Source organism: Brassica napus, chromosome C9, assembly GCF_020379485.1.
Source record: "Brassica napus cultivar Da-Ae chromosome C9, Da-Ae, whole genome shotgun sequence".
Taxonomy (NCBI): Eukaryota; Viridiplantae; Streptophyta; class Magnoliopsida; order Brassicales; family Brassicaceae; genus Brassica; species Brassica napus.
The window spans coordinates 51,409,276-51,423,970 of NC_063452.1; the positions used below are offsets into that span (position 1 = coordinate 51,409,276).

A 14,695-nucleotide genomic window follows, 5' to 3' on the forward strand; every position below is an offset into this window, starting at 1 on the left:
CCGTCCCCAGCAGATACGCCATCGCCTCTTTTACACCAACCCGACGGCGACCAGAGGCGACCACAACTCAGATGACTCCGAGCCTAATGAAACCCTTCTCGCCGACCACCCCCAGTAGGTTCTGATCTCGCAACCATACGCGAGCTCGCCGAGGTCAAACTCAGCTTCCAACAAATGAGCGAGAAGATTCACCAAGTAACCAGCGCGGTCCCGCAAATCGAGAGCGTCCTCGCCGCAACATCACGCACTCCGTTTACTAGCACTCTGACCAGTGTGCAACTCGGAAAATATAGAAGCTGTGTCTACCCGAGTACAAACCCGGCAGAGACCCAGTGGAACACATGACAACTTTCAACATTGCGATGGCACGGGCTCGACTCCCCGACGAAGAAAGGGACGCAGGCTATTGCCAACTGTTCGCCGAAACTCTCCACGAGCAAGCCCTAACCTGGTTTTCCCAGTTAGAAGAAAACTCCATCGGAAGCTTCCGCGACTTGTCAGCAACTTTTCCCAAGACTTACATTATGTTCACCAAGCGCAGCGCTACCGCCTCTAGCTTGTGGAACCTCAACCAAACCAAAGACCAGAGCCTCCGCGACTACATGGAGAAGTTCAAAGCTGTAGTCTCGAGGATTGATGTTCCAGACGGCACTGCCATCGACGCCCTGCGGAACACGTTGTGGGTTCGTTCTAAATTCCGAGAGGATTTGTACCAAAACCCAACTACGTCGCTCCAGGACGCTATCGCACGATCTGACAACTTCATCCAAATGGAAGAAGATACTAACGCCATTCTAAGCAAGATGAACGCACCCAAAGCTCCGGCGGCTAAAAACGCCAACACTCGACAAGAACCGCGCCAGCATGCTCTAATCGACAAAAATGGCCGCAAAGACGGATACATGTATGTCATCAACGAGAGCAACGTGCCGGTTTCAACTCTCGTAGTTCGCGGAGAAGGATGGAACAAGTGGGTAAGGGAGCTCGATTCATCCGACAAACCAGTCGATGCCGTTTGCTCGACCCACACTACAACAGCTGCAAGTTCAGCGGCATGACCTTCCAGGACCGTCGATCTCACCAAACATTGCAAGTATCACAATGTCAAAGGGCACGATACGACAGAGTGCAAGTCACTCTATGCGCACTACCTCTCATCCTTAGCAAGTGGCGACTTCAAGTTCGAACCCCTGAAGGCTAAGCCGAAGAACGGCAAGAGCTGGAGCAAGAATAAAGAAAGGAGAGCCCAGCGCAAAGCTACAGGCAAAGGTCGACATAGCGAAAATCAACAACGAGATGACGAGGAGGATGCTCCAAAGAGTAACGGCGAGGCAGACTCCTCAGCCGACGAAGAGCAACCAGCTAACCGCAGACGCATTGAGGTCATACTTTCTCAGCAAACCTTGTCGTCGGACGATGAGAACGATGACACACCCGTACTCGAAGATTTGAGAGATGTTCTGAAACGAAAGTTCGAATCCGAAGATAGCAACACCTCCGCGGTCAATGATCTCCGAACAACGTTGAATGCACGGAAGTCGCGGCGTATCTCGGCAGTTGATCCCGATCCCAAAGAACGCTTGAACGGCGACCTTAGGGATAAACTCAACGCAGGAGCATGCGATCTACGATTCCGCCTCAATCGTTCGAAGCCCACTGACCTCCAGAGGCGTTTGGAGTAAACTAAGACGTCAAGTAGTGACACTCCGTCGTCAAAAAACGACAGCAGCGTACCAACCGACTTACGCGCCTTCTTAGACTCCAAGCAGGTACAAACGCGATGTCAACTAAATGTCATCATGGGCGGTTCTCCTCCTTGCGGGAACTCTGTTCGCTCCGTTAAGGATTACCGCCGGCAGGTCGCGACTTCGCAGAGATGGCCGACTAGACCACCAAGTCACCCTTCGATAACCTTTTCGCCGGATGACGCTGAGGGGATTCACGTACCCCACAATGACCCTCTTCTTGTAGTTCTTGGAATTGGGGAGTACGACGTCACAAAGGTCCTCATCGATACAGGAAGCTCCGTCGACCTCATCTTCTGAGGAACCCTGCAGAAGATGGGAGTCGATCTCAACGATATCAAACCATCCTCCAGAACATTAACCGGCTTCAACGGATCCTCCGAAACAATAATGGGAACAATCCGCCTTCCGGTACGCGCATGTGGAGTCACTCGGACTGTCAAGTTTGCCGTTGTAAGCACGAAGGCTCCTTACCACGCCATACTTTGAACCCCCTGGATACACTCAATGCAGGCCATTCCATCTACTTATCACCAGTGCGTCAAGTTCCCCGGTACGGACGGAAAAATCAAAACACTGCGAGGAGATCAAAAGGCAGCTAGGGAACTCCTAGTCGCCACAGTTAAACTCCAACGATCGTCTTTATCGGTTAACTCCGTCACTCCTCCAACCTATAAAGTCTGCTCCCAAGAAGGTGAAATTCTCGAGTTACCTATTGACGATACCGATCCAAGCCGGACCGCAAGGGTTGGTGCGTATCTGTCTGAAGAAATGCAGCGGTCAGTTCTCGACTTTCTCAAGGCAAATGTGTCCACATTCGCGTGGTCCATGTCAGACATGAAAGGAATCGATCTGGCCATAACAACTCATGAACTAAATGTCGATCCGACAGTCAAGCCCATCCGACAGAAGCGACGCAAGCTCGGTCCAGATAGGTCAAAGGCTGTAAACGAAGAGGTCGACCGGTTGCTCGGCGCTGGTTCAATTGCTGAAGTGCGCTACCCTGAGTGGTTAGCAAATCCAGTAGTCATTAAAAAGAAGAACGGGAAGTGGCGCGTCTGCGTCGACTTCACAGACTTGAATAAAGCCTGCCCAAAAGACAGTTATCCTCTTCCCAACATCGACCATTTAGTCGAGTCCACGGCTGGAAACGAGATGCTCACCTTCATGGACGCTTTCTCTGGGTACAACCAAATCATGATGCACCCCGACGATCGCGAAAAAATGGTATTTATCACGGATAGAGGAACCTACTGCTATAAGGTCATGCCATTCGGTTTGAAGAACGCGGGAGCAACCTACCAACGGCTTGTGAACAAAATGTTCGCAGACAAGCTGGGCGTCACCATGGAAGTATACATCGACGATATGCTTGTCAAGTCGCTACACGCTGCTGATCACCTCTGTCACTTGAGAGATGCTTCGAAACTCTCAACAAATACGGCATGAAACTGAACCCAGCAAAGTGCACGTTTGGGGTTTCCTCAGGCGAGTTCCTTGGATACATAGTCACACAGCGGGGAATCGAAGCCAACCCGAAGCAGATCTCCGCGGTCCTAAACCTTCCGAGCCCAAAAAACAGTAGAGAAGTGCAACGGCTTACGGGTAGGATAGCTGCACTCAACCGGTTCATCTCCAGATCCACCGACAAATGCTTGCCATTCTACGACCTCCTCTGAGGTAACAAAAGGTTTATCTGGGATGAGAAATGCGAGGAGGCATTTATCCAACTCAAGCATTATCTGACAACTCCACACGTTCTCAGCAAGCCAGACGTCGGCGACGTTCTATCTCTTTACGTCGCAGCATCACAAGCAGCAGTCAGTAGCGTTCTAATAATAGAGGATCGCGGTGAGCAAAAGCCAATCTTCTACACGAGTAGGCGCATGACCGGACCAGAAATGCGATACCCAACTCTGGAGAAGATGGCACTGGCAGTCGTCGAAGCGGCGAGAAAGCTTCGCCCCTACTTTCAGTCACATTCGGTTGAAGTATTAACCGACCAGCCCCTCCGAACGATACTTCAAAATACAAACAGGTCCGGAAGACTAACGAAGTGGGCTATTGAACTCGGTGAGCTTGATATCACTTACAAAAACAGAACTGCAGCAAAATCTCAGGTCCTCGCAGACTTCTTAATCGAATTGGCCCCGAAGTTAGAGCAAGATCTCACGCTCCCAAACCCAAACTGGACACTGCATGTCGACGGATCTTCGACTAACAGGGGCGCTGGTGCTGGAGTTCAACTGCAATCCCCGACCGGCGAACTGATCAGGCAGTCTTTTAGCTTCGGCTTTCCAGCCTCGAACAACGAAGCTGAATACGAATCTTTGATCGCTGGACTCTGCTTAGCAAAAGCTGTCAAGGCCAAACGTTTAAGCGCCTACTGTGACTCGCAGTTAGTCGCCAGTCAGTTTAGCGGCGATTACGACGCCCGTAACGATCGGATGGATGCCTACCTCAAGATAGTACATGGATTAGCCGCAGAGTTTGAATTCTTCGAACTCGTCAAAGTTCCCAGAGGAGAAAACGTCTGCGCCGACGCCCTTGCAACCCTTGGAAGCAAGCTTCATGACCAAGTTAAACGAACTATTCCAATACACCGCATTGAGAAGCCGAGCATCGATATCTCGACGGACCAAACCGCCATCATAGCTGATGCGCCCTTGAGTAGCGCACCGGGCAAAACAGACATGCATGGCTTGATCATGGAAAGCAGTAATGATATATGTTCATTGTTTGACTCATATCTTCAAAGAAACGAGTCGTCTTCGCATGAAATCACTTGGAGAATGTTCTCAGCTCAATTACGGAGCTCCTTGAAGAAGAATCAGATCAAACGGAGTTCATATGTGATAGTTATGCTATTTACAAATCAGGTGATCTTCAGTTCTCGCGAATTCAGACCACCCGAGAAGCTCGAATTGGCTAACCTTCTTTCTGATGAACCAACGGTCAATTCAATCATGACAAAGGTTATTATTCATGTTTTAAATGTTCAAGAAAGCATTGGGCTTGATGGTTTTCAAAAAGATTCAAAAACGAACTTGTTTGGGCCAAATGGAGAAACCGATAAATATTGGCTAAGGGAAAAGATGGATTTCGACCAGGCCTCAAAGGGACATGTCTTGGCCCATATCAGGAGTATATTATTCACCTTTCAAAGTCCTGGTCGTGGCTATATGAAGAGGTAGTCCAAGTTTCAATCAAAGACTTTATTTAGTCAAGTCTTTGTTTCTATTTCCAATGTCTTGTTTTTAGCACATTTTTCTTTGGATCTCTACAACTTGTAATCCTATAAATAAGGCCTTAGAGCCACGAAATAAAACAGATTGTTTTTCCTTTTTTATGAGTTTCTCTCATTGTTCTTTGTTTAGAACACTTCTTAGTTTCTTGGTGAGGTTATCTCCAAGTTTCGATCCTTCTTTTGTTGGACCGGTGCGTCACATCCGGCAACGATCGAAGTCTGGTAGTATCTTTGGGCTATTCCGCAACCCTTAGTGTCACCCCTCGATCCATCAGTTCTCAATCCTCTCGGATCTGAGTTCATATCAACCTTACCGAAAGAGTGATCCATATTTTGGTCGTATCAAGTGGTATCAGAGCCACTCTTCCGGTATCTCTTTTCATTTCATCTTTCACATCTCCATCTTCTTCAAACACTTCTTCTTCTACCTTTCTTGAATCCGGGCCCCTCATTACCATCCATTTATAAAAAAAAAAAGATTTACGATTTGATTCAAAAAAAAGAAAAAAAAAAGTTCAAAGTTTGTTTTGTGGATTGGTGGTGGAAGAGAAAGCCTGCTGGCTGAGGAGAAATCCAGCCTTTGAGGTGGTTAAAACGGATTTCAAAAATCAAAAATCTCTTATCTATCTATCTTGAGAAAAACCCTTTGTTTGCTTTGGATCTACCCATTGGGATTCTTGATTTGTTCTCTTAGAACTTTGAGGAGACTCTTGAGTGACCACTAAAATCTTAGAGAAACACTTGTGTGGGTGAGATCAAACACTTGAGAGTGTGAGGATTATTTTATCTGTTAACCCTTTTGTGTTGAGTAATTTTTCAGGATAAAGATGTTTGGTCTTCACAAGGGAAGTAGCAAGAAGAAATTCCAGCGAGAGGCTAACTTTAAATCTTCATCTCAAAATTCATTGAATGTTTTTGATGATTTTGTTCCTGTGCAGGAAAGACTAGCCCAAAGAAGACCACATAAGATGCCGAACAGGAGGTGCAAAGAGCAGTTCAAAATGTCCAAAGGCGAAGCTGATCCAAGAAGGAAACATTTTCAGTTTGATGTCAAACAATTTTGTGATAACTTTGTGAAGGGTGTGGACAAAGCCCTCAAGGACGTCAGCAAGAGCCAAAAGAAGAGCACATCCACACGTGCCCCAGTAGCTGAGCCATCAATTTTCATCAGTGAAAAACCCAAAGGTAAATCTGAAAACAACGTTGAAGATCTAAAAGATTTTTCAGATTCTTTACCAATTTTTGATAAGTATGATGAAGAGCTAATGGAAAGTTGGATCACTTGTGAGGATGAATGTGATCTTCCTTCTCCAAAACCTGATCTTATGTTTGATATTGATAATGAAGAGACTAATGGACTAACCTGTTTTGAACCGGAGCATCCGAGTAGTCTTGTTCTAGTTTCACAGGTTTTTGAGGAAGAACCATTGAACTACCAACATCAAGGACCACGTCTTGAGACTAGGAGACCCTTGGACAATGATCTTAGTCCCATCTTTGATGAAGAAGACGAGCTTGATCCAATCTTTGATGAGGAAGCACCAAGCACATCATCCATCATCATAGAGAAACATCTTTGCTTTGATCCAGGCACAACTTCTACGCCTTTGCCTAAAGAGCACTGTGAGAAACTTTATTTACTTAATTCTGTGCCTGAAATGTTTGTTAAGATCAGTTCTCCTGTTGTAAATCGTTTTGGTTTTGACAAAGTTAAAAAATTTTGTGTTTCAAATTCTGGTTTTGATAACATGATTCATTCTTTTGAGAAATTTGAACTTGACGGAATTCTTGATCACAAACGTTTTCAAAATGGCAATGACATCCATTTTGGATTTGTTTTGAGTCTTGATCAGTTTTTGAAACATAGCAAAAGTTTTGATCATCTTGAAAAGTCATTTGAGCTTGATTTGCAACAGTCTGATTTTTGTGCTAGAAAATCGTTTGATTCATCTGTCTTCAAAGAAAATAACTTTAATCTGAGCCCTTATAGACATGAACTGATCACTGGTAATTTATTTGCATCCACTTGTGCCTTGGACGAATTTTTGGTTAAGAAGTTGCTGAAATAAAAATCACATAGAGCTGAAACCGATTTTATTTTTGATTCTGTTTTGAAGCTTGATAACTTGTGTGTTGAAACTGATAAACCTTGGCATAATTTGAAACCAATGTTTGAAAATTGTGTTGTCTTGAGCTTTGATGTCATCTTGGTTTACAACACATTCTTTGATGATTATCCTAAGAGCTTGGATCATGTTCTTGATGTCCTAAGGATAGAGAAACTCTTTGATTATTTCTCTTGCAGATTTGATGTGGTTTCCCTAGTTGTTTTGAATGTACAGGATAAGTATGATCAGTTCCCAAGGAGAGAAAGCACTGGTGAACGCCAAAGTTCTTTTGTATCAGGGACATGGAACTGGAAGTACTTGAGGAAAACAAGTCCAAAACTCCAAGGAAGTTTATGTCCCTACTTTTCCTTCATTGAATTTTATATGATTTTAAAATTCGTTTTCTCTTATTCATTTCCTTTTGATAGAGGTGAAATGGATTTGAGGTCAAATCCTTTTTAAGAGGGAGGGAATGATGCGCCCTTGAGTAGCGCACCGGGCAAAACAGACATGCATGGCTTGATCATGGAAAGCAGTAATGATATATGTTCATTGTTTGACTCATATCTTCAAACAAACGAGTCGTCTTCGCATGAAATCACTTGGAGAATGTTCTCAACTCAATTACGGAGCTCTTTGAAGAAGAATCAGATCAAACGGAGTTCATATGTGATAGTTATGCTATTTACAAATCAGGTGATCTTCAGTTCTCGTGAATTCAGACCACCCGAGAAGCTCGAAATGGCTAACCTTCTTTCTGATGAACCAACGGTCAATTCAATCATGACAAAGGTTATTATTCATGTTCTAAATGTTCAAGAAAGCATTGGGCTTGATGGTTTTCAAAAAGATTCAAAAACGAACACTACAAGAAATATCAACATTAGTAGCGTCGAAAATGTGCTACCGTATCGTTTTCGTAGCGTTTCGATGAACGCCGTGACAGCCGCAGCTATAATAGACTCTCCAGTTATCGTAGCGTATTTTCGTATGCTATAATAAATAAACATATTATAGCGTTATTCTTGAGTTATAGTTTCATGTTTTATAGCATTCGATCTGTGCTAAAAAATAAATTATACTAACATATATATAATGCTATAACTATATAAAAATAACCAAAATTAATTAATTAAATAATTTAATTATGATTAATTAATTAAATAAGCTAGTTATGAATAATTAATTAATTAAAAACTAAATAATTAGAAAATTAAATCGAAATTAATTTATAATTCAAATTGATTTATTAATAAAAATCAATAAACAAACAAAATCTGTTGAACAAAACTAAACCGAAATTTTAAAAAACTAAGTAAACCAGACCCGGTTTGATAATCTAAACATGAAACAACTTAACCTAAAAAAAAATTAACCCTGCATCTAAAGTAAAACTCATCGCCGTCAATTTCTTCTTCTTCTGCCTCATCGGCTTTGAATAGCCACCGTCAAACCTCACCATTGTCTCTCCTATTCCACCACCATCAAGCTTTCTCATCTGTCATGACTGCTCATGACCACCTTTCTCTTTTTCTTCTTGCTCAGCTCCATCTCTACCACCACCGCTACCTTATCTGTCATCTCCACACCACATCTTGTTCCTGCAAAAACCCAAACATGTTAAGTGTGAAGGAATATAATAAACACTAAATAAATCAGTTCACTCCCATTCGTACTAACCCTATTCGATTTAAAGACAAAAACTTTCAATTAGATTAAGAAGAAGAAAAAGGAACGAACTTGCAGAATGAGGCTTCAAGCCAGAGTAAATCTTGATGCTACAGCTACAAAAAAAAAACATATAAACAATCAGATGCAAGTGTGTATGTGTGTGTGTAGAATTAGAGACATAAGCATGTAAGATTTCAGAGAATCTAAGATTAACACGGACTCAGAGAAGATTGGTGAAGAGTTGTGTTAAAAGAGACCACCATTGTCGACATCGAGACCGCCACCATCAAGCTTCTTCAGCCTCCTCCAACTTCTTTAACTAAGAACCCAAAAAACAAAACCAGAATCAGAGAGAGAGGAAACAGAGAGACAGAGAAGAGAGGCGTTAGACCTGTGGAAGAGAGAGGGTTGGATTGTGTGGCCAATCATAAGAAAAAAAACACAAAATAATCTGGACCATTGATTAAATTGTGATCAATGGTCTATAATTGAGATCTTCATTATTATTGTCTCGACCAATAGAAAATAAGGACGAGGATAGATAAGGAGATTGATTTTGGGCCATTGATCCAAATAAATCAATGGCTCAAAAAACAATTGAATTTGTTTTTTTATTTATTTATAGTTATTATAATTAACTATAGAAACTTAAAATAATTTGACGAAAAAAACTTTAGATAATTTGATATCATAATTTCAAATTTTAATACTGAATTTTGTATTTAAATTTTGAAGTTGTGTGATTGACTAAAATATTTAAAAATCAAGATTGAATGTTTTATGATATAGGTTAATATGAGGTATGTGGTTTAGGGTTTAAAGTTAAGTATATGGTTTGAGTTTTAGAATATATTTGTTATTTAAGTTTAGAATTTATATTATAAGTTGAATATATTAGATTTATGACTTTGTATGCAAGATTTAATTTAGGGTATTAAAATTATTAAGTATACAGTTTAAATATGAATATATGGTTTGAAGTATGTATATGTAAGGTTCAAGTTCAGGGTTTGAGGTTTGGAGTATTTTTGGGGGTTTGATGTTTGAAATATATGGTTTAAAGTTTGAAATTTGGGGTTAGAGTTTGGAGAAAAGATTTGAAATTTAAGAAATTGTATAGAAATTTAGGAAAGTGTATAGAATTAATTATATGATTTGAGTTTTAGGATATACATGGAGTTTAAGTTTAAAATTTAAATTATAAGTTTGAAAAAACTACAAAATACAAAACTTTTTTTGTCATCTATACATTATTGTTCTAGTTATTAATTTCTACAAATGTTCATATTGAAATTTATCACAAGTGTTGGATATTGGAGTTTAGGGCATGTTTAGGGTCTAGAATTTGAAATAAAAATTTATTATTATTATTTTTTTTTCTAATTTATTACTGCCAAAATGTTAATTGACACATAAATTGTAGTGCTAAATGTAAATAAGAACATTGCAATTTGATCTATATATAAAAAATTATATTTCATTAAATTTTCAAAACATACATTATTTTATATATCATCCAAAATAAACATAAACCAAAACAATTCCTATGATTGCTAAGTCTAGGAACTTCATCTAAGAACCAATGCCTCAACAAGCTTTAACATATCAAAATAAAAATCAAAGAAACCTAAATCATCCTTTGAAGTGAATGCAAGTCATTGTGGTCTTCCTCTAATGGAAAGTTGCTTTGAGACTAACGCACTGCCAATACAAAAAAGTGATCATACAATCCCCAACGTGTTCTTCTTTTTAAGTACACTTGAAGTCAGGACAAACCGAGAGGATGATAATGAGAATTTGAATCCACAGCCGCAGCCTTCACAATCTCAACCCGACGCGGCAGTGAAGAAGCTCCGGAGTAAGGATTCCGTTTTTTGGTACTCTAGAACTCGCAACCCTTGATGCCTCGTCAATCATCAGGCTCTACACCATTCCTATCGAATCAATACATAGCAGCCTTTAAAATGGGTCCAGTCATCCGCAACAGATATGAAACTTAAACTCAGTAATAAGAGCTACGATCAGATCAGATAAAGACAAATAAGATCTCACCACAAGCCATCAAACTGTAGTTTCAATTCAGTCCAGTCACAGCAAAAGGCGATTCAGACACAAGACAAGCTCCTCTGATGCAAGTAACTCACCAAACAGCAACAAGTCTTGTGTAAACTCTTGAAGAAAGAAGAAATAAACATGCATACCTGATAATTAAGAGAGACATGAGCTTTAAAATTGTTCTAAGCTAAAGGAACGAACTTTGACCATCATCAACGAACCGAACAGCTTTACGCTCCCTAATATAAAAAATCAGCATAAGCTAATGCTTACAATGATACTAAAACTGTCTCTTAGACGGAGATATTCATACAAAACATAACTCATTTTCTCGGGCAAGATATATACGATCCCAAACGTCCATAGAAACAGAGACGAACACAATGGAAAGCAATGCCAAATGCTTTGGCCTTTTGAGATAATACGCTGGATTCATATATCACCATAGCCCAGAACCAAATCGATCTACCTCTTGCAAACAAATCCAATTTCCCCTCAGATACAAACATCATAAGCCAGAGACTGTGTTCATGCTTAGAGGGTCAACACTCGATTTTTTTTAGCTTGACTCTCTCAATCAAGCTCAAGAGCCAAAAGAAAAGAGTCTTACCTCAGAGGCAACAGGTTCCCTGAAGTTAAACTTCTCAACGATTTCCTTAATCTCATCGTCAAAACCATCTTCAAACTCGGGTTGCTCTGGAAACAAAGATCATGAATCACAAACCCTAGAAATCACAAAGATCAGGAATCAGAAGCACCAGAAATGTCCGCTTCTTCTCAAAAGAAACAGAGTAACTAAAAGAAAAGGTGAGACCAAGTCTAAGGGAGCAAAACTAAGCAGAGCTTCAAAGGTACAAGCTTTAGCTTATAAACATACAAGAGACGTTACCGTCACTAAAACTCCGGCAGCATCTCCGTCGTGGCTTCGTCTCCTCCTCCGCTAATACTCTTCAATCTCTAGATTTAGTTTTGCTACTTCGATTTCAGTCAATCGATTTAAGGGAAACTTAGAGAAAGATGACCCATAATAGAAGAAGATGGAGGATGAAGAAGCTCGATTGAAGTGGATAATGGAGAAGAAGATAAAATAGTGAATTGATGTTTTTTTTTCTGAACAAGAAAAAAAATGAAAAGACTTAGAAAAAAAATAGTTTTACTAAAACCAAATATTTTGGTGGCAAAAGTGATTTTTCACTAAGTATTTGGCACTCATGAATGTTACAAGTATAAAAATTGGATTTTTGACTTCCCGCTTCCTAAAATCCCTGTAAAATACTATGTAACGTTGATTTAACGCTACGATAGAGCTAGACATCCAAAATAACCATTTTTAGTAGCAGTTTGTGAATTCGTGCTACCGTGATGTGCTACCAATACTCATATTTCTTGTAGTGGAACTTGTTTGGGCCAAATGGAGAAACCGATAAATATTGGCTAAGGGAAAAGATGGATTTCGACCAGGCCTCAAAGGGACATGTCTTGGCCCATATCAGGAGTATATTATTCACCTTTCAAAGTCCTGGTCGTGGCTTTATGAAGAGGTAGTCCAAGTTTCAGTCAAAGACTTTATTTAGTCAAGTCTTTGTTTCTTTTTCCAATGTCTTGTTTTTAGCACATTTTTCTTTGGATCTCTACAACTTGTAATCCTATAAATAAGGCCTTAGAGCCACGAAATAAAACAGATTGTTTTTCCTTTTTTATGAGTTTCTCTCATTGTTCTTTGTTTAGAACACTTCTTAGTTTCTTGGTGAGGTTATCTCCAAGTTTCGATCCTTCTTTTGTTGGACCGGAGCGTCACATCCGGCAACGATCGAAGTCTGGTAGTATCTTTGGGCTATTCCGCAACCCTTAGTGTCACCCCTCGATCCATCAGTTCTCAATCCTCTCGGATCTGAGTTCATATCAACCTTACCGAAAGAGTGATCCATATTTTGGTCGTATCAATAGCCCTAGTCACCGAAACCTACACTCTTGTTACTGATGAGTTGGCCCGGACTGGCGAACTGAGTTCATCGACTATCTCTCAAAGAGGGAACTTCCAACCGAGAAATGGGAAGCCCGCCGACTAAAAATGCGCAGTGCCCATTATATCGTCCTAGACAACGAACTCCATCGATGGACTGCGAGTAAAGTACTACTCAAATGTATCCACGGCGAAGAAAAGGCCAGGGTTATGGCCGAAACGCACGAAGGCGCTGGAGGAAACCATTCGGGTGGACGAGCATTAGCAATCAAAGTGAGAAGCCTAGGCTTCTTCTGGCCGACGATGAACGCAGATTGTGAGTCCTACGCCAGAAGCTGCGACAAGTGCCAACGGCATGCACCAAGCATTCATTGTCCAACTGAAATGTTATGAATGACAGTCGCACCGTACCCGTTCATACGATGGGCAATGGATATCATTGGACCTCTTCCATGCTCCCGCTAGCGGCGTTTAATTTCGTCCTCACTGATTACTTCACCAAATGGATCGAAGCTGAAGCCTACGCTCAAGTCACCGACAAAGAAGTCTGCGGGTTCGTCTGGAAAAACATCATCTGCTGCCATGGTCTACCGTACGAAATCATTACCGATAATGGATCACAGTTCATGTCGGGCAACTTCAAGGAGTTTTGCAGCAGATGGAACATTCGTTTGAGCCCCTCTACCCCTCGTTACCCACAGGGAAACGGCCAAGCGGAGTCCTCCAACAAGCTCATCATCGACGGCATTAAGAAACGATTAGACCTAAAAAAGGGTCATTGGGCCGACGAACTCGACGGAGTTCTATGGAGCCACCGCACAACACCACGAGGGTCAACCAAATCGACACCATTCTCTCTTGCATACGGTGTTGAGGCTATGGCTCCCACAGAAGTTAACGTTTCAAGCCTCAGACGCTCGAAAATGCCCCAGTATGTCGAACTCAACAAGGAGATGCTGCTTGATGCCCTCGATAAAATTGAAGAACGACGGGACCAAGCTTTGCTGCGAATCCAAAACTATCAACATCAGATAGAGAGTTACTACAACAAAAAGGTCTGAGCCAGACCCCTTGAACTCGGCGACTTCGTCATGCGCAAAGTGTTGGAGAACACTAAGGAGCTGAACGCCGGCAAGCTCGGCGCTAGGTGGGAAGGACCTTACAAAATCATCAAAGTGGTGAAACTAGGAGTCTACCGACTTCAAATGTCAAGCGGAGAAGAAGTGCCCAGAGCATGGAACTCAATGCATCTAAGCCGCTTCTACCCCTAAAAAAAAAAACCGAGTAGATGCACCTCCGCGGTCACTTCTACTCGACCGAGTAAATGCGCTTCCAACGGCCACTTTCACTCGGGAAAAACGAACTATGAATGGCTTGATCCTCAACCGAGGTACGTAGGCAGCCTTAACCGGTCCAGCTGTAACAAAACCAAAGTCAAAATCTTGTTCTTTGTTCCGACTCCGATCGAGTAAATACCGATTGTCGAACCCAACGGCTCCCGTACCTCCAGCAGGAGGTACGCAGACACTCACGTTCCATCTCCTAGCTATGTCCTGATCAGACACTTAGCCTAAGGACCAAACGGTCGCGAGTCACCTGCGCCCAAAAAGCACTAACCGACCAAACGGAGTGAATCTTTGACCTTTTCTCAACTAAACGCGTAACGGATTAGCTACCCATTTACTCGATAGTCTTTGAGAAAACGCATAAAAATAACCTTCTACTCTTAGACTCAGTCTCTTGTTTTCAAAGTAGAAAAACGCGTCTAGACGTTATCTCAATCGAAACACCACAAGAACTGAGCAAAGTCTCTTAGTGAACTGAAATTCACTTAGAAAAATCGCAAGTACAGATTGGGAACACAACAACCCGCAAATCTAAAAGTCTGCTTGAAAACAACGACTTG

General features: G+C 41.7%; 1 protein-coding gene across 1 annotated transcript; it reads left to right on the top strand.

Annotated features, from left to right (window-relative positions):
- The first annotated feature begins 362 nt into the window (after nucleotides 1-362).
- Nucleotides 363-1,682, top strand: LOC125592720. The gene is made up of 2 exons (XM_048768095.1): nucleotides 363-1,044; nucleotides 1,165-1,682. The coding sequence occupies exons 1-2, from the start codon at nucleotides 363-365 to the stop codon at nucleotides 1,680-1,682; spliced, it is 1,200 nt and encodes a 399-aa protein (XP_048624052.1).
- The last annotated feature ends 13,013 nt before the right edge of the window (nucleotides 1,683-14,695 follow it).